This window comes from Leptosomus discolor, chromosome 18 (assembly GCF_034619465.1).
Source record: "Leptosomus discolor isolate bLepDis1 chromosome 18, bLepDis1.hap2, whole genome shotgun sequence".
NCBI lineage: Eukaryota > Metazoa > Chordata > Aves > Leptosomiformes > Leptosomidae > Leptosomus > Leptosomus discolor.
In genome coordinates, this window is record NC_141408.1 from 2,857,832 (window position 1) to 2,880,645 (window position 22,814).

Consider the following 22,814-nt stretch of genomic DNA (forward strand, 5'->3'; position numbering starts at 1 on the left):
AGGCTGAATTCTTGCTCTTGCAGACTGTGCAGTGCTGGTCAGGTGAACATGCAAAGTCACCATGAGGAGGTGGCACTAATGGGTTAAGCTGGGTTCGCACCAGGGCACAGGGATTGGCTCAACAGGGAATCTTGAAAATACTTCATTTATGGAAGAAGCTGAATGAGATGCAAACACCCCAGTAAGTCATCACGTTAGACTTTCTTAAATACATGTTTACCTGCAAGCACAGATTCTTTATGCAAGCTACAGGCAACACAAAAATCACAGACCCTTGCTTTAGTCCCTGGGGGGAAGAAAATCTAAGCATATAGTAAATATAATCCTACTCAGCAATGATTGACATGTGAATTCAAGTGCATTAAAATATTTCTGATCATTCCAAATGTCAGTGACCCTCATGTGATGGGCATGGCAGGATTAAGTGCTGAGGTTTGGGGGTTATGAAAGAGTTAACAAAGACAGCTTGTGTTGTCTGCCTCTGCTGGCTCATGTCAAGACCTGGTTCACAGTCCATCCAGGCAGCCAAATGGGAAATGTGGCCCTAGAGACGGGTAGAAGGATTAAACTCGTTTTGCCTGGGATCATTCCAGGGCTCTAGTACGGGAGCTAAGGAAAGCTCAGCTCAGCAGAGTGTCCAGGATTTGAGCAATCTCTGCATCTCTTTCTTTTAGTTAAATAAAATTGTTCAGTACACCTGGGCAGTAGGTGAAAGACTACGTAATTCCAGGAAAACAATATTGTACTTAGCGGGCAATTATGTATTTTTCATATGTTGAATGAAATCGATGGTTTTGGATGTTGGAGTTCCTAATCTGTGAACAATATAAGTAGGTCTGCAGGCATGCTAGCCTGTGATTTGATAAAGTGTGGAAATTTCTCATGATGATTTGATGATGAAAAGGGACCCAAGCTTGAATAATTCCTTCTGCCCCTGTAGGCAAGAGGGAGTACAAACCTCACTTGGGGTTTCCCAAAGGAAAGAGGAGTATTTCGGCAACATCATCGCTTCTCTCTTCTCAGCCTAATGAAAGCCTCTCTGAAGTACCAGAGATCTGCTTACGGAAAACCCGATTTCATCCTCAGTCCAATCCCACAGAAACCCTAACAACTAACCCTAACAACAGATAGTCTTTCCTTGTATGCTGATTAAGGGGGGGGGGGGGGGGGGGAAGTGCCTCTAGCTTCCTGAAGTTAGAAAAACAAGAATTTTTAAGCTGTAATAGGTTTGAAAGCCTAAAGGCAAATATATTTGGAGAGTGATTCCAGCTGTACACAATGTCTTCTCCTTATTGTAACCACATTCAGCTAAATCACTGGTGCTTTGTGATCACACTAGGCAAATACTAGACTCTTCTTCCAAACCAAATGTACCACAAGTCATTCTGTGGTGGAAAACAATATGGTTTGTTTTCAACCAGCCATCAGTTTTGTATACCCACTTTCAGGAATTTTGGATCCGTCTTTCAAAAGAATTTCACATCTAACTCTATACAGAGAGTTTTCTCTAACCAGCGTGTCTGAAACAAAGACAAAAATTGCCACTGGTATCTGAGAGCTGTTAACGCCGAGTCTTCCTTCTCCCACTAAAGCTTCCCTTTGAAGCAACTGGGTTCTTGCAACCCATTGTGAGTGTTGCTGAAATTGAGTGGAGAAAGTACTTCTGTAAAAGCCATTTATTTGTATTTCTTAGCTAAAACATGGACAGTGGGGCCCATTTTTACTTTTCTATATATCTGAATAGAGGCTGTCTCAAAAAAAATGGCTTCTAACACTGGATGCGTCTGCTGTTTGCTAACTTTGCTGAGCAGTACTGTGAGTATGGGAGTGAGCTGGTGAAAGCCAGAACGTCTTCCAGTTTCCTGCCTTGGCACAGTGGCTTTCACTTGGCAATGCACCTGCACGCAGCCGAAGGCTGAGCGTCAGGTTTTGCAAGTCCTTGAAAGGAGCCTTCAGGGAACGATAGAATTCTACTGATGTTCCAAATATCCCTTTTCTCTGCATTACTGAAACCTTACATTTGATTTAAAGTAGGCTGTAGAGGCTTCCCAAGAAGGTCTGGGCTTTTAGAGAGGACCAGCTACTACAAAGGAAATCCTTCTACTCCACAGATAGAGAGTAAAAAAATTTCAAACATACATGAATTGGAACTGGATGATCTTTAAGGTCCCTTCCAACCCAAACCATTCTATGACTCTGTGAACCATTGACCTGTCAGGGCCTCGTTGGGATCCTGTGTAGTTATCAAGTTACTCAAATAACAGGTGTAGATTTAAATTAGCTCTGGATGCTAGACAGACCAATAGATTTCTTACATTTTTTTCCTTGAAAATAAAAGAATTGAGGACTAATACCAAACACAATGCTTCTCTCTAAGCCAGAGAAATGATGGACACTGTCAAGAACAGCATGCTCCTCTAGCCCTCCCTCCATTTTTCCTAATGATACATCTAACTTGAACTTCTTCACTTCCGAAGCTAGTATTCCAGAATATGCTCTTGCTTCTTCATCTGTACAGCACAGAACAGCAGTATCTTTCTCGGAGTAAGCCTTTGTAAGACATGTACAACAATGTTCTGCCACATACTCTGCTACTCTGCTTCTGCCTGGTCTTCCTTGTGCAGCATGAGCACATGTGGCTCGGTGTGATAACCTTTCCAAACGTTCATTGGGAATGTTTAGGGTAGAGTATTCACAACCTTTTCCATATGTTCTTTCAGATGGCTATAGATATTGTTCGCTTTGCAAACCACTTTGGTTAGTGACTCGACAGGATCATGCCTTCTTGCTTCTGGAAGACCAGTTTGGAAGTGGTGCCTTGTCCATAAGTAGTCCAGGAGAATCCAGAAAAAGCCGGGCTCTGGATGACGTGATGAAGTTAGAGACAAGACTTTGCTACACCAATCACCGTCCTGATGATTGGAAATTCTGTGCTTCATCAATTATTATGTGCTTTACATCATCAAAGCTTGCCTTCAAAGAGTCTACTCTTGTCACAGCTTGGCAAATGTCTTTCTGCCTACAGAACAGATACAAGTGGATTAAAAACAATTTCTGTGTTGCAAACTACTGGTTATACTTGATAGGAATGAAGTGAATGCCCACGATACTGAAGTCATATTTATTAGTAGATGCTCAGGATGGTGAGAAAAGAATTTGAGCCTTACTAAAAACACATCCCAACTACATCCTTCAAACACTGCAATGATGGTGGACCAAACAGCGTACCAAATATACTAATCAGTACTCAGCTATTCAAAAATGCTGGTGAAATATCAGGGTGTTGAAATGAAGAAATGGAGGAAATACATACTGCACAGAATCTCTCAGAGGCTAGGTCTCGCATACATAAAGAACTTCCTCTTGTGTGCACTGTAGCATAGTTTTTATTTTCTCTATGATCTTCAGGGCCACTATAGTTTTTCCTGTTCCTGGGAGACCATAAACATACAGCCTCTTAGTTTTGTGAAGATTTTTTGACAGCAGCTGGTATTGTTCAATGGTTAAAAGAGGTTCAAAAACTCAGAACCAACACGGTCACTTAAAAGGCACTTGAAAGTCAGCAGAGCTACTGTGAGAGCATGCAAGAGCGCCTTCAAGTTGTCACTGTCGATTAGGGTGTAGTTTGGGGGATACACTTCTCAAAGGTTCAGATCCCATCCTTTTCCACAGTTAATATTGGGATGCAAAGTCAGTAGCTTTGGTATTACACACAATTTGTGAATATAGCCCCCAGTATCGACTAATTTCTCCTTCAGCTTCCAGGCTATGCATCTTGAGTATCCAGACAAATCCTTTGAGAAATGATGCTTACAGATTGTACAGAGGATAGGTGGCCTGTCCTTGGCTACTAGGAGAACATCACAAATTATGTCTTGGTTTTCTGGCAAGGTGACCTCAAGAGCCCAGCTTCTGGAAAATATCAGAACTCCCTCAGAAAGCTGCTTCAATTGATTTTCCATTAAAAAAATACAACCCTGGATGCTCTTGGAGATCTTTACTGAGTTTTTTTTTAGTATATATTATGCTGTGGGATTTCACTAGCAAGGCAAAGAAGAAAAGTGTTAGTATAAGATATGCAAATCCAGCCCTCTGAAATGATTCTGTGGGAATTACTATTGGTGAAAGGCTACACATACCAACCACAGCTGCCTGAAAGACCTTTTTTTCTTCTTCAAAATCTTCCTTAACCACTCCATGTGTTTCCATCTTCTTTTGCAAAGACTACTTCTTCAAGGAACTCAATCCTCACCTCCTACCCAGGTCTCAGTCCCTTTCCTAAAAAGGCCAGCACAGGGCCCAACCTTGTTTAGGAGACCTGGTGAATAAACAAAGAAATAGTAACAGCTCAGTACAAAAGCCCCACGGACACCTGGCTGATCTCGCAGTGCCACAGAAATGATGGACTGTAACCAGCAGCAGACTCTCCGCTCCGGTCCCAGCCCAGTCACTTTATGTAGTTGGGCTGATTCCACGTCAACACCTCCTGACTTTCCCGTTTTTCACTGGATTGCGAGAAGACGTTGGCATGGCTGTGCTGGGTCTGCAGAGAAGTTCACCGAGCTGAGCTCTGTCATGTGCATGTGTCAATAGCTGGCAGAAGGTCAGTCCTTGGGGAAGGGGGTCATCAGGCATTTGAAACGCTATTTTGCTGTCAGATCTGCAAACTATTTCCATCTCTTTCACCTTTTAAAGAATGCCTTCAAATCTTTGGCCTTGGCCATGCCCTTGAGATTCATGTGGTAAACTTAGCAGACAGTGAAAGTAAAGTGCAGACCTACCAGGAAACAGTTGCTTACAAAGAGCATCAACGTTGTCAAGGCCCTGGTGTGAATAAACTGGGTTGATAAGAGGTGGCCCCTCTCTCAGACTGAGCTCTAGCCTAAAGGTCTGAGAAAACTTTGAAAGACCTGGAAAAAAAGAAATAAAAACATGTGATAGAACATGAGCGTTTGCTGTCCCTCAGTGCAAGAACTACAGACTGTCCTCGTGCTGGTTTTAAATCTTTTGCTCTTCTTTAAAATAACAGATGCAATTCAGGGACAGAACCCTTGCAGCTCACATGGTCAGCAGCCCATTAGCAACAGAACAGGCTCAGGTCGTGGACCGTGGAGCTGCTTTTGGTTTCCTTATCTCATTAGCTGCTGTTGTGACCTCTAACTGTTAGTGATACCCCTATCACTGCCCAAAGATTAGCCAACGAGCAACTCATCTGTCCATAGCTCTCAGCTTATTAGTCTGGCAGCAGCAGTGGAGAATGCCCCTAAACAGCAGGAGGCAAAGTCCAGATGAAGCCTGAAGCAGACGGCAGTTGCCACAGACTATGGCAGTTACATAAAAAACGATGTGCACTGGGGTCTAACCTCAAAAGCGGTCAACTTGAGGCATGGAGAGCTCATGCTGCACAAATAGGGACTGACGCTGATATTAATAAGCTGCTAATGACCAGGACCTGCTGCAGCCTGAAGCGAGCTTTAAGGAAGGTAAGTAGCAGAAAGACAGGTATTTATTTAGCAAGGACCTGAAGCAGTCAAGCTGGTTGGCTTGCTCAGGCCCCCAAAGAACCCTGAAAAGCAGGTAGGACTATCTCAGGCAAACAACACTGCCAGGGCAGGGGCAAGAAAATAAAAGGAAGTATCAAAAATGGAAAGGGATTGTCCCGGCTCTTTTGGTCCTGGATCAGCAGCAGTTCATCCACGCAGCCCACTCATGCACTCTCAGTCTCCTGAGGGTGCTGCCTTCAACTAGCCATGAGTCCAGGTCTTTGGAAAATGGAACGCAAGTAAATGGCTGGATCTTCACAGCACGGACGTAGCCACAGTGATCTCCCACCACGCGGGATACTTCGAAAATTTTGTGGTCATACCTTACGTTGTGTGTGTTTCCACTCCCACGAAAATGGAAGAGGGTTAATTTGCTTTGAATGGAATTGATTAGGAGACTTAGTATTTCAAGGTCCTCAGCATCACTGTTGAATCCCTGCACTCTGCTGTCATCATCCACACCGATCCATAAATGCCCACTGCTTGTGTTTGCAAGTCCAGCAATATGCTGGGGTAGTATCTCTTTGACACGAGTCAAAAATGTTTCAGTTGAATAGCGCTTGAATTCTACATCTCCTGACTCTGTGAAGTCCATGTCTCTCCCTGTCACAGCTGGTCCCTGCTAAACAACTCGGCAACAGTGTTATTTGTAATATCCATGTCTCCTCCAGTAGGCCTTGTCTTCTTGATTTTAGCAGGTGATCCTGGGCTAAGCTCTCTCCTGGCTTCATCCTGCTTTTCTTTAAGGAACAAAAAAGCTTCAGTAGGGTTCATGAGGGAAAGAGAAGTGCCACACTTTGCGTACAATGCAGTACTCAGGCTACAGATACGTAGCTTTGCACTTGTACAGTTAAGGATGCGTTTTCACTGCTCCAGGTTTTACTAAAAATCAAAAGGTAATTATCTCGCTATTCAAAGTCCAGGTATTTTCTCCAGTCTGGAAACGAAAGAAGAAAACAAAAAGTCTCTTCCATATCTAGTCCAATCTTGTCTCTCTCCAAGTTGTAGTTTTCATTTTCAATCTCTGCTTTTACAACACCTCCTCCGGAGTTCAGCAAGGCACACACTGCCCAGGCAATGGTGCATTTCTGATCTTGTTTTGACTTTTTTGGTATATTTTTTCTTGCTTTTTGACCAAAACATATTTTTCAACACACAAAACTACTTCAGGATACTTTGTTGCTAAATTAACCAGACCTTCTGCTGTTGTTGATCATCTTCAAGAGCCATTCTGGGCCTGAAACAATTGTAAAAAAATTGCTTACCATTTATGCTGAAACATCAATCTTCCAAAGACTTCCAAAAACATTAGCTAAAAAGGGGCCATCTTTTGGAGAAAAAATACATCGAGTCACAGAGATGACAGCAACAGGGGTCTTTCTCCACTTCCAAAACGGAGTGCTTACTTAAAACCCAAATTTGTCCCCAGGTATTTTTTTTCTGTCCTTGAGCGTGAGGGCATGTAGGGACCTTGCTGCCGTCCGTCCCTCTGAACACACAAGGAGCCTCAAATGGTTTCTCTACAGCCAGGCTTGTTATCCCCTTACATACTCCTGGACTGCGTGCCCCCTCCTCCTCCCCAATGACTCAGAAAAGCTGTGCTAAGCCTCACCTCGATCTTAAGAATCCAGTAATCCCACCAATTAATAACCAGTAAACAATAACAACTGACCCTTCTACTTTCAGCTCTAGTTGGCCACCCTTGCTAGTCAGGCGGCTGAATCTCAGTTGATTGTCACTTGAACTCGGGCTGCTGGCAAATCCGTTGAAATGGTGGCAAACTGCATCTGCATCACTTTTAAGCCAATTCCTGAGAACAAAAACCAGCCCCCTTGCTACAAAACACATCTGTGGTGCAAAAGCACCTGGAAATAAATGAAAGTGTGCCTAGAAGAGATCTCGCCTGTGACAGGAGTGCAGCTTATTTCCACTGGCACAGATTTGCCTCCCACATGGCCAAATATTAAGCCAGAGAGCTGCGGGGCACAAAAACTCCAACAAGCATCTCCTCCAGATCTGATGCAGGAGACAAGTTTCCTGCCTTGTCTGCCTCTCTTCTGAGGTAGCTCTGCTGAGGAACATAGCTCTGCTCCTCGTAGCTTTGAGTTATGGCACAACTAACGCAGCAAGGGAGGCAGTGTGGGCTGTGTTGGGTTTGCCCCAGCTCAGAGGGGTGGGGGGAAGTTGTTCTTAAGACCTGGTTGTGTTTCTCATTATTCTTGGTGGTGTTTAACTTAAACTGAAGTTGTTTTCGCCAAGTCGAGTCTGTCTCTTGCCCATGACCACAACTGGTGAGTGAGCCCTCCCTGCCCTTGTCTCGACTCTCGAGCCTGTTGGTTATATTTTCTCCTCCCCATCCCACCAAGGGGGCTGGGGGTCAGCGAGTGGCTGCCTGGGGCTTTGTTGCCAGCTGGGTGGGCTTAAACCATGACAGGGCTAATTTTTGCTACCAGCTAGAGGAATTTTCCTGTCCAGTTCCACAACCACTCCTCTAGCTTGCTGCAACAGGACTGCTGAGATCTGACTCCCCTGGTGTGACAGAGAAAAGGACTTACCTCACCTCTTCTTCTTAGCTCTGGGCTAAAACATCAATATTTGAAATATCAATTTTAAATTCTTAAATGTTCAAGTCCCAGAATGATGGGCAGCAGAAATGGGGTACAAAGCATGCGGAGCATGTTACCTCTCTTCTCCTCTGCCCCCTCCCTCTATTAAAATCTAAGAGAAATGAAACGTACTTTGTTGCTGTTTTCTCTTCTTCTCTGCCAGTTTTGTTTTCTTCTCCTCTGTGTTTCCTGTGATGAAGCACCAGCGTCCACAGACTTCACTGGATCTTTCTAGCTCTATCTGAATTTCAGAACCAGATTTTGCTGGGAGCCCAGCCCTCTGGAGCTATTACTTCCCTCCCCTTGGCACTTTTCCAGCAGCCAAAGCCTATCAGAGGAAAGACACAACTAAAAAAAATAGTTTAGAAGAAATCCCCTGACTTACAGCATTTACATATGTCATTGCTTGTTCAGTCTGAAAAGCTGGTGTCCACTAAACCTCTATGTTATAATCAGGTCTGAATTTTAAATAGATAATTACTTTTTGTTGATAATTAATTGCTTTTAATGAACAACTAAGGTTAATTAATTAATACAAGTATTAATTTCCTGATTCAATTAATTTACATTAAGGTAAGCAATATACAAAACCTCACTCATGCTAAGAGACAGCAGATGCAGGCCTTACGAAGATGGCCAAAGCTAGAGCTGCTGCGGGTTGTGAAATTGTACAGAACACAGAACAGGGAGGGAGGGAGACAGGTACAAGGGGTGAAATTGTACATTCTCAGCTAGTTCTCTTATGTGATGAAACCATAGAAACAAAGGAATGTTGCTGTGAAGACTCTCACATACTGCCCATCCTGATTTGTGTATCAGAGATTTTGATCAGTAAAATAACCAATGATTATATTAGTATAGGAATATTAATAAAGTCATATAATAGGGTGGACTAATCATTGTAAATGTCAAAATTAATAGCGGGCATAACATGCATGCTTATGTTAAAATATGTTAAAGATCATGACTTTGCAGAAAAAGGATATAAAAAGGTTGAATTTTTGGTGTAACTTTGAAGCACGTCAGGAGGAGCCATCCCCCGTGCTTCCCAGCGCCGCAATGAAGAAGTGCTGGCTTCTCTGCAGCTGTAGGTAAGCGTGTCGTGGCTGCGACCCTCCGCCACCACCCAGAGCTGCCCAGGCCCAGAGCTGGGGAAGAGGGTGGCCGGCGAGAAGGCCCCTGCAGCAGACGGGGGCTGCGTACCCTGGCCATAGGAGATGCAATGTTCTTACTTTTTTGTACTGACAAAGCACACTAAAGCTCAGAATTTTGTACGGAAATCACGCCCATACACAGCTTTCAGCTGAAATGATTAAAGTTACGGGTTAAAACTGTCTCATAACTTTTCCCCATGACAGCGGTCCGTGCAGGGGGCCCCTCTGGAGCATCCTCAGTGTCGCCCCCCTCCTCGGGGCAACATTCCAGCAAAGGCACAATATGCAACCGGGAGAGCCGCGCCTCGGGACTGGACGGCAGCTGAGGGGCTTATCCCCGCCTGCGGCCCGGCTGAGCACGTCGGGGCCCTGAGGAAAGGGAAGAGCGAACGCAGAGCTGCCCCGGGCCGGGCCTCGCCACCCCCACGGGCCTCCTCGGGGCGGGAAACGCTCGCCCCGCCCCGAGCTCACCTAACGCGCCATCCTATTGGCGTCCGACCGATGTCGCCGGCACTGTCGCGCGCTGCCATTGGCTGTTGGCCACTGGGGGGTGGGACAAAGGCGGGCAGCTCCGCCTTGGCGTGGCTGGGCCTGTGTGAGCGGGACTGCGGTGCGGTGCGGTGCGGTGCGGTGCGGTGCGGTGCGGTGCGGTGCGGTGCGGTGCGGTGCGGTGCGGTGCGGTGCGGTGCGGTGCGGGGGGAGGGGCGTGCTGCGGGGCAGGGGGGGCTCGGGCAGGGCAGCTGAGGGCTCGGGGTGTGGGGGGACGGGGCCAGAGAGGCTGCGGGTGGCGGGGTGTGGGCCCGGCCGAGGTGGGGCATCTGGGGCCGAAGCGGTGTGGGGCTGAGCAGGGCGGGGGCGGGGGGGGTATGTGGGCGCTCGGGGGCTGCAGGAGGCTGAGCGGGGCCGGGGCAGGGCAGCGGGGGCTGACGGGGGTTGGGTGGGCAGGGGTAGAGGAACTGGGGCCTGAGGAGCTGCAAGGGGCCTGAGGGGAGGATGCAGGGAAGGAGGTGGGAAATGGGGTGGAAAGAGGGAAGGGTGAGATCAGAATAGGCCTCTGGACCCTTGGGGAGCCACTGGCTACAGCAACATTTACAGGTATGACAGAGTTTTTCCTCTTGGTTTTGCCTGGTACTGCCTCTCCTGCCCTTGGACTCCCAACTCGTGACCTGTCTTCCCTAGCTCCAGCTCGGGTCTGTCAGGCATGTCGCCCTCCTCCGTTCCCTTGCTCCCCTGCTAAATGTGCTTCACCCCCTTGTGATCTGTAACAACAGGAGGTGGTAAGGAGAGAAAAACCCAAACACTTAATTCATGGATGAGCATAAAACTTAAACCAGCTCCTTTTATCTGTTGCATGCTTGCATATCGGCCAAAGCTTTAATTAATGACTATTTGGGGTCTCTTATGCCATGTGGGGTGCATTGTGTATCGATGTGTCAGGAGGGAAAAGGGGGGTTTCGCTGGCTTAGCTAGTTTGGGAAGGGGAAATGGAGAGCTTTTGCCAGTGTTACTCTACCAACATGGCTTTGTCATACACACAGGCACTGGAGAGACTACATCCGTGCTGATGGTGCTGAGTGCCACCTCTTCCGTGCTCCTGTGGGACAGAGGTGGGTACAGAAATAACTCGGGGCTCAGTTTTTCAGTCTTGTGACAGCCATTCCTCTCTCATCTCCCAGTGTTAACCTATGGCAAACCATCCTGTAGAAAGCCATGTGATCCTGGACAGAATTAACCCAGAACCCAAGTTAATCTGTTTATTGCGGGTGGGGAGGTGTGTGTTTGGTCGGTTGTTTTTTTCCCTCTGGGAAAAAAAAACTGTTATGTTCTAATTCCTGACTTGGGAGCAAGCTCCTTATTGAATGGAAATAAATTTGCCCGAAGCAATGATGAGTGAAGTATAGTCTGAACTGGTATTGCTGAGACTTTGTGTCTTTGCTCTGACCAGGGCATGATCATGTAATCTTCTCTCTGAGCTTATTTAGGCTAAGCTCATCTAGAGTAAACAGCTTTGCTGCTTCTTGAAACTTTTTGATGCACCCTAAAAAATACTGAAGAAATATTAAGAATTTTTAGCAACTTCTTTTACCAGCAGAAAAACAAAACCTTGATTTGAAAAGTGAGTAGTGCAAATACTTGTTTGGAGTTGTGTATCTTGCTGCAATGCTGGGTTTAGTAGAGCTTGCAGTGAGAGGGGTTTCTTGGTTTTTCTCCTGTGTGTGACATGGCTTATGAAACCCCAGACACTGCCACTGCATCTTCTCCGTTTATAAATGCAGTGCAGACTCTGTAAATGGAGTTGGAGCTGTGTGTCCTGCAGACACCCTGTTAGCAGTTGGTTCAGCTGTATTCTCATCTAGTGATGGCCAGTGCAGAGGCAGGAGTGTTTTTACAAGTGAGTTGTGGTGTCAGCCCTGGCTCTGGTGCTTTGCTCTGGATGGAGTGCAGCCCTTTCGGGGTCGGGGGGAGGCTGGGCCGATCAGGAAATACAGGGAAAGATATGGAGCTATTCTCTGATCTAGTTTTTATTCTCTTCCAGGTCTTGGTGACAGCTTTACATGCATTTCTCTCTTCTGTGGAGAAGGAAGCTTCTGTGGGGAATGGGTGTAGTTATGGTGGTTTTCTCTTTCCAGAATCCACGTGGTTCCTGCTAAGGAAGCAGGGAAAGCAGCTCAAGTTGCTAATGCACTGATTTTTGAAGAGTGTCTAAATAAGTCATGACTATGGCTGAGGGTCACTAAACATTTTTTAAAAGGCTTGCCGAGTTCTGACAGTAATGTATTGTGTAACTCCAGTGCTGCTAATGTTGGTGTAAGTGTATTAACCAACAGAACAAAGCATCCTGAATGCATATGATACGTGACTGTATAGAAGTCACCAGTTGCTACGTGAGTCCAAAGGCTGGTTTAATAAAGCTGGTGTTCTTGCCTATCTTTAGACCATCATGGCTTTAATAACACTCTTACAGTTAAGAAGATAAATGGGAATGTTTGTGTAACCCAGCTGGTTTCATAGCTTTGTTTTAGAGCAATAAACCTGATAAATGGGTATGTATGTGGCTACTAAGGACAGGAGGGGTAGAAGACACAGTCAAATCCAAGTTGTATTCTGCAGCCACCTGCAGGAACACTAATAAAATCTGCCAGGTGACTGCTGAGCCGGTGACCCTTGTGGCCTTAATGCTCGCTCGTCTGCCAGGCATTCAAGAGCAACTTAACATTCAAAAGAGTGATTACGACTGTTCAGAACTGAGGCTTAGGTGTGGGTGGTTCTGTGCAGGTCTCGAGCTGCCATGGTGTTGGCCACATCTAAGTCTGGCAGGGACGGGGTGTTGTGCAGCGTGGTGTGGGCAGAGGTGGAGTGGGAGGCAGCTGGGATCTGAGAGGCTGGCATCAGGTGGCTGTTCTGCGGAGAGGGAGAGAGATTAACCCCGGGAGAAGGAGGTGTCGAGGCCCCAGAGCAGCTGCGTGCAGGCAGCTTGGGCTGTTCAGCTATCAGTTAGTCCTGGGCTGGAGGGGAGGGTGGGGTGGAATTGCCCAAGAGCTCTGCAGTGCTGGCGGTGAGTCCATCTCCTGTCCCAGCCCTGCCCGCCTTCTCTGTGAGCAACAGAGAGAACTTTGGAGAGTGCAGGATGGGTAAAAGGAAAACAAATCTTTCCTGAAACTGCTCCTTATTGAAGTGAGCAGTTGCAGTAGAGTCAACAGGACAGTCAGGCCCCCGTTTGTCCCACCAGTCAGGTTTTGTAAGGCTGTGGAGCATCTTGGATGCTGGTTTTTCAGAGAGAGGATGATCTCTGTGTATGAAGCAGAACTGGTGTACCAAGTGATGTGACTTCATATCCAGCCCAAAGTGACTGGAAATCTCAGAAAATCTTACACCTTGGTCTGATTTCTTTTCCAGTAAGATGTGTGTGCTCTTACTGGCTTTCTAAAGGATAGAGGTGTCTTCGTGGATCCCATAACTACTGGAGAAAGGAGAAATGAGTCAGTATTTATTATTATTATTCTATAGTGGCACAGGTAGAAGGGTCTAGAAGTTATGCAGAGATAATAAGACAGCATCAGGGACAAATCTCATCTGTTACAGTAGGTGTGTACCAGATGCAAGTTGCTGTACTTTTCCACCTTGTTCAGTAACGTTGCTGTCTTGCTTCCAGGCGAGGGAGGATATTAGAGATTTTTATCTTCTGAAGCAGAGCTAAAGCAGGGGGAAAGTTAGATGACTGGTTCAGTGGATTAAATGTCCAAACGTATCTCTTAACCCAGAAAGACCATGTCCTTTGTGCAGAAAACTTTGCTCTTCATATGCTACAGGCAATGCCACCATGATGGCTGGAGTAGCTAACTGCTGCTCCCTAGAGCTGAGCCAGGAAAAAAACCTTCCGTCATACAAAATCGGGTGTCAAGCAAGAACCAGCCTTGTTGTCGCACCTTTTCTCTTCTCCTCTGTTCAATGAAAGGGTGCTTTGATGTGACGTGAACGTGCTACGTGGTTGGGACTGGAATAATTGCAATGTAATCCTTAAATCAAACATAGACATTAAAGATTCTCAGCCTACAAAATACTAATTTTATATCCATTACTGTATCTGCAAAGATGAAAGCAGCTTTAGTCTAGTCTCCTGTATGTAAATAGAGCCCCTAGAGGAGCCAACTCTGTTTTTCCAATAACAAGAAAAGAATTAAGTGAGGTTCTCAATCAAGACAGAATTTTGCTTTATAAAAGCAGATAATAACAGATTCAAAGACTTGTTTAACAAAACCCAACTCTCATCGTTTGGCACAGCTGCTGCTTTAATCTGCTTGGTGATTTTTCTCCCTCATGCAGAAAATGCAATGTCCCTCCTGTATCCTTGTTTGTACCCATCCCCTCTTCTTCCTTTAGAGTCAAAAGTCTTAATTTGGAACTGTTGATGAGAATTAGGGGTGTGATGTTCTCAGGTCAAAGGTGAGGAGCCTGAAAACGCAAGGAGATTCTTAAGAACAGCATGATCAGAGCAGAGGTTTAAGCCTGTCTCTGCCTCTGACAAGCACTAGTGCCAGGGCTCGCCCCGAGCAGCACGAGCGCCTGGGGAGCTGCTAAGGGAGGAGTAACTGCTGAGAGAATCTTCCCTACCTCTTCCATGTGCTGGTTCATGCCCTCGAGCAGGACTCTTACCAGTGATGCTCTTTGATCCTCACAGCTGCATTCTTCTTGCCCAAATCGGTGTTTCTCGCCTTTCCATTGGTCTATGAAGGCATTTCTGGGCTGGCTGACAGGCTGTCGCTGTCCTGTCCCTCTGAAACTGTCACAGGATATTCGAACAGTGAACAAACAAAGGGGAGAGCCTTGCCAGAATTTGCAAAACTCTGAGGTACCGCCAAGTTCAAAGGAGCTCTAGAGCTCACTGATGAGTTGTAGCGGTCGAAAGTCTTCTCTGGGACATCAGAAGGGGCGAATTTAGGGTCACTGCCACCCAGCCACCAGCCTGGGAGGTGCACTCTGAAAGCACGAGGCGGGCCATTCAGCTCTCGGGAGAGTACAGTTTGACGAGGTGCTGCAGCTCTGTGGCGTAGCCCGTGACGGGGCAGCGCTGGTGGGTCTTCACATAACTGTACGCGCAGCGGTAGCAGAACACGAAGCCTGAGGTGGACAGGGCCGTGGCATTGACGCGGATTTTGCGGCACAGAGGGCACATGGTCTTCAATTTGGGTAAGAGGGCTGAGCCGGCGCCGTGGTCGAGGTGCACAGGGGGTGGAGGAGTTGGGAGCGCTGTCAGAGATTTGATCGTCTCTTGGTTTTCGGAGGAGTACCACCAGTCCAGGAACTGGAGGAAGAACACGCTGACAGACAGCCCGGTGGACAGGGAGAAGGCAATGCCACCCAACGCCTTCCTCGCTGCAGACTGCACTTGTGTTTTAATGCTGGAACAGAGAGACATGACATGGAGAAATCGTTACTACCGCAGATTTGTTCATCCCCAACCCACGGCAAAAAGGACCTGGGCAGTAAGTCACTGCATTGCACAGCTGCGTAATGCTACGGAAGTTGGTTAACATATCCCGTGTTTGTAGTGAGGCATCTGCTGGGATGTTCCTCTCAAGTTTTTTTCTATTTTAAGAAAGCTTCAAGTTCTGTTTTGTTCAGAAGCTTAATTGGAAGAGTTTGGATTGAGGGGACCTGGACCACAGAGCATTTCACTCCTGGATCACTGTTTTACGCGACATTAAGCGTGCTCATGACTAGCTGCTGCTCAGAAAAGCCAAAGAGCTAGGTTTCGGCCCTTTCAGCAGTATTGTTGCAGTCTACTTCCCTTGTTAGAGAAGGGCAATTGATGACTGAATAGGATAAAGGCTGGAGTGCTAAAAAAGACCCCCAAACATGGCAATTTTATTAGCACAAAATCCTGTGAAGCTAATCCCTGCTACTTGTTCCCTTATTACACTAATGATACTCCTTTTTGGAGCACATTTTGCTGGCAGTAAACTTCATCTTGCAGAATTTCTGGAGAACAAGACAGTTTGACTTGCAGCATCACCTCTAAATGAACACACCCACTGAACCTTCTAGAAAGCAGCAGCTAAGCCATGTTCTGACCTACCTGTGTGTTTGGCTTGAGGTGGCTCCAGCCAATTTCTTCTCCAGGGCCTGGATGTCCTCTGCAGTCAGTCGGACAAGGCGAACACCAGCCAGCCGCAGCATGGGTGAATGATGCTGAGCTTTCCCGAGGATATAGCATAGTTGCTGGATAAGAAACCAACCCTCCCAGGTCATGTTTACAAAGGGGTAGGCGGCTAGAAAGGCTCTGTAAAAGCGCTTCCAGGATGACGAGGGAGGGTGGATGGAGTACTCATCCTCTTCCCTCAGGCTGGACACCAGTTTCTCTAGCTTTCCTTTCAGGTAAGGAACAAGAACCAGCAAGAGAAGAGACTTCCAGTGCTGCCTCTTTGGCAGGCCAGCAGTGGCCAGAGGATGCCGTCTGCCGTCTCCTATCGCTACCCTCTTCAAGCTGTAGAAGTTTTCAGAGAAGGAGGCGCTGCAGCTGGCCAGGTAGTGCTGCTGGAGCAGCAAATCCAGAAGGACGTAGATCTCATCAAACCAGCGCCAGAGGAAGCCGTATCGGCTGGGATTAGACTCAGCAAGCACCTATTGCAAGGGACACAAACGGAAGGAACTGAAAGCGGGGCTATGTGCTAAATTACAGCAACTGCAAATCGCACCTCCCCTTCAGAAACCGAGCGGGGGGGGGGGGTGTGTGTCAAAACCGTTAGGCCGGCTTGTGAGCGCGGCCCCAGGTAAACCCTGGCGATGAGCGGCTCAGCAGAGCTGGGCGGCCTCTCCAGGGTCCCTCCGCAGCAGCTTCCCCGCAGCCTGTTCGCCCTCAACCCCCTGGGCCGCTCCCCGCAGCGCGGTGCCCCCAGGCCCGCAGGGAGGAGGCCGCCGCCGCCGGCCCCTCCTCCCCTCCCCCCGCCCAGGCCTGCGGCCTGCCTCGCCCTTACCTTGACCAGGTGCTGCAGGGCGGGCTTCACGGCGGCCATCAGGCTGTCCTGGGCCACCGCCTCGAAGATGGAGGGCCGGTCGTCGCCGGCCGAAGCGGCCGTGAGGTGGGCGCCCAGCTCCGCCATGGCGCCGGCTGCGCCTCGGCCCGCCCCGCCGCCAGGGGGCGGCCCCGCGCCGCCTCGCAGGGCACCCGCCGGGCGCCGCGCAGTACCGCCCCCCGGAAGCACGGCGCGGACGGCGCTCTGTCTCCTCCGCCCCGCTCTATGGTGGCAGGGGCGCGGCCGCTCTAGGCGGGGGAGGGTTGATTCTCGTTCCTCGCGAGTCCTCCCGGCCCCTCCGCTCCGCTTCCGGTTCCGCCGCCGCCCCCACAGCGGTGTGTCCATCCCGCCGCCGTGAGTGGGGCCGGGGGGGCCGCTGCGGGGCTGGGGGGGCGTGGGAGGGGTCACCGCGAGTGGGGGATGAGGCACTGGTTCGGTACTGGGAAGGGATACTGGGAGGAGCTGAGGCGCACTGCTGAGGCCCTGGTGGGGTACTGGGAGGCGGGACTGGAATAGGGTGGGGAGTGTCGCTGGTGGGGCACTGGGAGCGGGTGAGGAGCACTGGGAGGAGGTGAGGAGCACTGGTGGGATACTGGGAGAGGGTGGAGAGGGCCACTGGTGAGGCGCTAGGAGGGGATGTGGGTCACTGGGAGGACTGGGCAGGTGGATGCAGAGGTGCTGGAAGGGTGGCGGCATGGACGAGGGGAGGGGAGGGGTGGGTGCTGGGAGGGGGGGACTGGGCCATGGGGGCGCTGGACAGGGGTGGGGGAGAGCTCTGGGCACTGAGAGGAGGCGCTGGTTGGGGGTGCTGCGGGGTGGGCTGGAGCTTCGTGGCACTGGGGAAGGGAGTTGAGGTGGGAATGAGCAGAGCAAGATACTGGTGGGACTGGGCAGGGCTGAGGGCTGGGGCGCTGAGGGGGGCAGGGCAGGGCAGGCACTGAGCTGGCCTGCTGGGTCTGGGCAGGGCTGGGGAGGGAAGCTGGGATTGGTGGGGGGTGCTCCTGCAACTGGGGGATACTGGGCGAGGTGTGGGGGATGCTGCTGAAGGGGGCAGACTGGTGAGCAGAGGGTTTGAGGGAGTTGGGGGTGCCTGGGAGGAGGGTGGGTGGTGGAGGAGCTGCGAGTCCTGCGGTGGGTTGAGGCTGGAGGCAGGGAGGGGGTGGGGGCGCTGGTGGCAGAGCTGGGGATGGGTCTGAGGAGCGAGGAGGTGATGGGAACCCCGGGGCGTTTGAGAGTGGGGTGGGGAGCACCAAAGGGGCGTTTGCCGCCCAGGATGGGAACAAATTACCTTCCCCCAGGATGTGCCATTAGGGGTGCAGGTTTTGGAAGCCGAGGCGGTGCTTTCCCTTTGCCATCCGTGTCTGGCCGCTCCATGTAGTTTCCTGATGCTCTGGTGGCCCTGAGCCGTGCTTGGGCTGTTGCGGGGCTGCTCGAGAGGCTTTGCAGGTGAAATGGGTGCAGATAAGAGGTGGTGGCACCAGCTGGAGCGCAAGCCAGGTTAAACCAGGGATCACTTTAGGGGTTTGGGGGTTCAACACAGGATTGTTTCAATGCTGAGGAGCTTGGATCAATACTGAGGCCTTAAACCTGCCACCTTCCTGTTTAAACCTGTGTGAAACCAGTGGTGGGAGCTGGTCAGGCTGTCGTTGGAGTCAGGCGTGGGGCAGAGCAGGTGTGGTCAGACACAGGATACAGAAATGTGTGGGTTTCGGCTGAGGAGCCTTATCTTTATGGTTATGATGTTTCCTTAGTCTTTTCGTTTAATCATATTTTTGGTTCAGTCTACATTTAAATGTCAAGCTAATGCTTATAGCATTAAGCATTGCCAGAGCTTCTGGAGAAATTTCTCTATTTCATCTCCTCTTGTTTGCTGGGGTTGGAACAGGAGCCTTTTGCTGTCAGCTGGAATCCCTCTTATCTGTTTCCACCTTAGCAAATGCTGGACCCAAAATGACAGTAAGGAGGGGGCAATCTGTTGTAGATTTTCCTCTAAAAAATACAAGGATGCTTATGATGTTGTCGTAATTTCTTGGCTTGCTTCGATTTAGATTTGTGTATGAGAAGCTGGCATTTTCTTGAGTTATTTAAAACATTGCTGTTTGTATAGCTGGGCTATTTTGTTTTTGGCCTTCATCTAGGACTTGCTGTAAACCGTGCTGAGTTTGCTTAGCAGGTGAGGTAATAGTACTGCTAGCAAGCTGGCTCGGAACAACGTGCAAAGCAAGCTCTGACGTACACGAAGCAAAAATCTGCGCTCTTGAGAAAAATTCCTTTGTTGCACTTGGAATGTGGTAGTTTTTGATCTAAGTCAGATTTCGTTTACGTCTGTCAAAACAGCTTGTAAGGACGTGTGCTGTGCTTAGCCTTGCCTGAGTGTTTCTAGAATTCTTCCTGTTTCCAAGTGTGTGATCTGAAGTTAGAAAAACAGCAGAATGGCCCGCTTTTGGGGTTAAAGATAATCTCTGAAATTCATCCAGGTTTCTTCCTCTGTGTAGCTTTATGCAACTGGGATGATGTGTATGGTGGTGTGGGTTTTTTTTATCTCCTGGATTTTCTCTATAATCTGCTGTTCTGGCGACTGTTAAAACAATACCCGACTAGCTCAGCTGGGAGGTGTGACCCATGTAGACAAATCCACATAGAATGCAAACAAAGAACAGCAAGGCTGTGTTCAGTGCCTTTTGCATGGCACTGTGCCAAATTACTCTTGTAGAGGAAAACATTTAAGTCCTCTTTTAAGCAGGGCTGAAATCCAAAGGATTGTGTCAGCAATAACATCGCAGCGGAACATGGACTGTGTTTTTAGTAATAAACCAAGACCCACAGCGGCTGCTGCATTTGTGATGCTGGGATTTTCTCTTTGCTGGAAAGATTGCAATGCTGTGGGTCCTGCGGCTTGCCCAGCCCCTGTTTTGGAGGGAGAGCAATCCTCTTCTGTAGGAGGAACGCGCTTCCAGAGCTGTCCCCAGGCATAGTTTGCTCTCCAGCTTGGCAGGAGCCGAAAGGAACGTCAGACCAAACCCAGTAATGCTGCCTCGCTGGGATGAGGCAGGAACCAGGCAGGCACGGGGCAGGCAGGAGCTCTGGGGAGCTGGGCTAAGCAACAAGTTGTTTCTCATCTGGTTGCTTGGCAGTTGGACAAGGTTGCGACTGCTCTGCGCTGCCGTGCTGTTGAGGACGCTGAAGGGGGTGGAAATTGTGGCGTTAGCCCTCAGCTGCTGCTGGGAGTTTGACTGCTGAGGTATTAAATTGATCAAAGTGGCTAGGGGAAATAAGAACGGTGGTGGTGTCAGGGTGGTTAAGGAATGAGGAAGGAAAGTGTTAAGAAACAGCAAGCTGGTCCTGCTGCTGGGCAGTGTCTTGGAGTTCAAAGTGAAGCTTGTCCTTTTGTTGCTGAGCCAGCAAGACCTTCGAGGTTTAGAGGCAAGAGAGCAGCATTTGGGGAACAGATGACTTGCTGCTTTGCTGGTAGCATTTAAGGTCGTGGAAGTATGTGCAAGGCAAGGGGAACTGGGTAGAAAAAATAGAAAAAGAAGGGAAGAGGTAGGAAAGCTGTTGTTTTGGGATGGTTTTAGGGTCATAGGTTCTTAGCACTGAGGCAGACTGTTTCATCAAAACCAGTAAAACTGCCCACTCCTGTGCTTGTTTTTCAACCACTACTTGAAAATTGTTTGAGTCATCTTTGCCACAGAGCTGGCAGTTGTAAGAATAAAATTGTGGATATCCACATATGTTTGGGCAACCCCTGTATTCTAAGGTTTTAATAATTTGGTTCTGTGGAGCAAGAAGGGTGCTGGTGAGACCATTCTCGCGGCTCTGCGAGGCACTTGCTGGCCAAGCAATGAGCTCGTGTGTGTGTGTCAGAGGTGGGATGTCAGACCTTGGCAGGGAAAGGTTTCAATTTCAGGCTTGAGAGAACTGAAAATCAATGGCTTTTCTTTTTTAAAAACCCCCTGCTTTGCATCTCCCGGGAACAAAAGAAGGGAAAGAAATGCAAGGGCCTCGGGGTGGGTATTGCAAGTAGGGTTAATTGTTCCTTCCATCAAGATGCAGCACAGGAACGTATCGTTAGGGGGAGTTGACAGTTTCCTTTGTCTGAAAGCCGGACTTCTCGCTTCCAGGCGAGATATTAAATGTGCAGTGCTTTTTTTTGGAAAACGAAATTGTGTACCCGGGGGAAAGCAGCTGCAGAACGTGCAAGATCTGATTGTAAGGAGTTAAAACCTGCCTTTTCCCTTCTGAGACGGGGAGTTTAAAAAGCTGGGCTGAGCACCGCTGCTTTCCCAGCCTGCCCGCCTCAGGCTGTTGTGCTTTCACTGCCTCTGTTCATCTGAGCCCTTTCCAGCCCTGGGTTTGCCAAGTAACATCAGCAGCAGGTGCAGAATGAGGATTGTGAAACTTGTGCCTGTGGATGTGAAGCATTTGCGCCTTCCCTTACGTTACGCGCTCACCAACCGTCCTTTCTTCGAGTTCCTGCCTCGCAAACTGGGTGTTGTCAGCTCCGAATGCTGTTTGACTACTTGTTCTTTTATTATTATTATTATTCTCAGGTGTTTTAAGGAGCTGGAACCATGACGGACTCCAAATACTTCACGACCAATAAAAAAGGTTAGTGTTAAGCTGGTGCAGTGGATTGGAGGTGGTGGGTAGCTATTTTTACAGAGCTTTTTTTACTGCATGCAGAAGAACTTGTGCTTTTCTGTTAGCTCTGTCCCTGTTTCTCATCTTAATCATCCAGGGAGAAACTTCGGAAGTAGGTCACGTGGTGACAAAAGACAAAGCTGATATGCATCACAAAATCCTGTAATATGAAATGACCCAAATTGCTCCTTTTTCGTGTATCAGAGAACAAAACATTGGGATTTGAGTGCAGATCTGGTCAGAGACAAAGCTTTAGTTACGGGCTAACAAGTTCAAGACTGAGGATGGTTGTTCCTTTGGATGTCACAGGATTAAGGTGACTGAGAGACATCTACTGTTTGAGGTATAAGTGTGTATCTCTACATCAAGCTGTTGCCTTTCCTATTGCCATTTCCTCCAAGGAGCAGGGCTCCGTTTGACTTGCCCTTGGCTTTACTGTAGGTGTGGTGGTCACCTCATCTCAGGACAAACTGCTGCCCTTAAAAATGGGAAGTCTGGAAAGGAGCTTCAGGGGCATTTTATCCATTCACCTGTTCCAGAGCAGGGCTTGTTCTGCTGAAAATGTCCCAGGCAGACTTTATTTTCTAGTATGTTCTTAAACAAAACGCTGTTGCTGGCTGCAATTTAAGCCTGATGTTGCTCATCCTTCTCCAGCAGATGTGAAAAATGGTTCGTGTTAACCTCTCCTTTTCAGAGTGGCTGAATGTTTCCGATTAATGTTTGCAGTGAAAAAACCTACAGTGTGGATCGATTTGTTTCATTAAGCTTCAGAATGAGCTCATAAATTAAACAAATGCAGTTCACATCTTTCTAAGGAACAACTCGTATCTGTAAGTTTGGTCCTAAAGGCAGGTTTTCCTGGGAAGGCTGCAAGAGGCCAGCCTGCAGCCTCTGAGCTCTGGTGAGCACGCTGCTGCTGGCGCAGCCCGGCTCGGGGGCACGATCTCAGCGTGAGTAATGCCAGCATCTCTTTCTCAGGCAGGAACTATGACAAGCAGTCACTGCACTGTACTCTTCAGAACTGTAACTTCTCTTGTTCTTTGAAGTACCTGTTAGTCTTTGTGTCAGGCTTTTCAGTAATTAGTGCTTTTGATCTGACAAAGTGGCGTTGGTGCGTAGGAATCGAAGCTTAGGGGCTAGAATGGATTTTGTCAGAGATAGTTTGATATTTGCAACGTGTCCTCAGCCTGTGGTGCCCAGTGGGAATGTACCGCTCACTGTCCTTCCTGGGGAAAGCTGCCTGTCGGTCAGGATCGTTATCCTTCTCGCACCACTTGCTCTGTCTGGGACAGGCCTGATTGAGAGGTCTTTTGCATGTGTTGCTTTATTTTGCAAACTTTCTTTGCCGCTTTTCTG

General features: G+C 48.5%; 3 protein-coding genes, 1 long non-coding RNA gene and 1 other non-coding gene across 7 annotated transcripts in view; 3 read left to right on the forward strand and 2 right to left on the reverse strand.

Annotated features, from left to right (window-relative positions):
- Positions 1–3,333: 3,333 nt before the first annotated feature.
- Positions 3,334–4,209, reverse strand: SLFN13 (schlafen family member 13). The gene is given in 4 exon segments (XM_086475400.1): positions 3,334–3,510; positions 3,513–3,968; positions 3,970–4,040; positions 4,140–4,209. Coding segments are annotated over 4 exon segments (774 nt in total).
- Positions 4,210–10,789: 6,580 nt separating this feature from the next.
- Positions 10,790–12,231, forward strand: LOC147414133 (uncharacterized). Its single transcript, XR_015183955.1, has 2 exons — positions 10,790–10,910; positions 11,840–12,231. It is a non-coding gene; the product is annotated as an uncharacterized LOC147414133 (long non-coding RNA).
- Positions 11,182–11,279, forward strand: LOC147414134 (Z30 small nucleolar RNA). Its single transcript, XR_015183959.1, has one exon. It is a non-coding gene; the product is annotated as a Z30 small nucleolar RNA (small nucleolar RNA).
- Positions 12,232–13,262: 1,031 nt separating the features above from the next.
- PEX12 (peroxisomal biogenesis factor 12) lies at positions 13,263–16,904 on the reverse strand. Its single transcript, XM_086475253.1, has 3 exons — positions 16,779–16,904; positions 15,881–16,425; positions 13,263–15,203 (listed from the first exon to the last, which is right to left on the reverse strand). The coding sequence occupies exons 1-3, from the start codon at positions 16,902–16,904 to the stop codon at positions 14,804–14,806; spliced, it is 1,071 nt and encodes a 356-aa protein (XP_086331379.1). The 3' UTR covers positions 13,263–14,803.
- Positions 16,905–17,119: 215 nt separating this feature from the next.
- Positions 17,120–22,814, forward strand: part of AP2B1 (adaptor related protein complex 2 subunit beta 1) — an 83,135-nt gene continuing 77,440 nt past the window's right edge. For all 3 annotated transcript variants that reach the window (XM_086475446.1, XM_086475445.1, XM_086475447.1), the window contains exons 1-2: positions 17,120–17,171; positions 21,368–21,425. In XM_086475446.1, the coding sequence (XP_086331572.1) occupies positions 21,389–21,425 (37 nt within the window). In that variant the 5' untranslated portion in view covers positions 17,120–17,171; positions 21,368–21,388. The remainder of the gene's footprint in view (positions 17,172–21,367; positions 21,426–22,814) is intronic.

Excerpts from the sequence above, each read along its gene's own strand:
- PEX12 (XM_086475253.1), bottom strand. The coding sequence starts at position 16,904 with ATGGCGGAGCTGGGCGCCCACCTCACGGCCGCTTCGGCCGGCGACGAC. Across the intron at positions 16,426-16,778 it reads CCCTGCAGCACCTGGTCAAG|GTGCTTGCTGAGTCTAATCC; the intron begins GTAAGGGCGAGG and ends CCCTTGCAATAG. Across the intron at positions 15,204-15,880 it reads ACCTCAAGCCAAACACACAG|CATTAAAACACAAGTGCAGT; the intron begins GTAGGTCAGAAC and ends TCTCTGTTCCAG.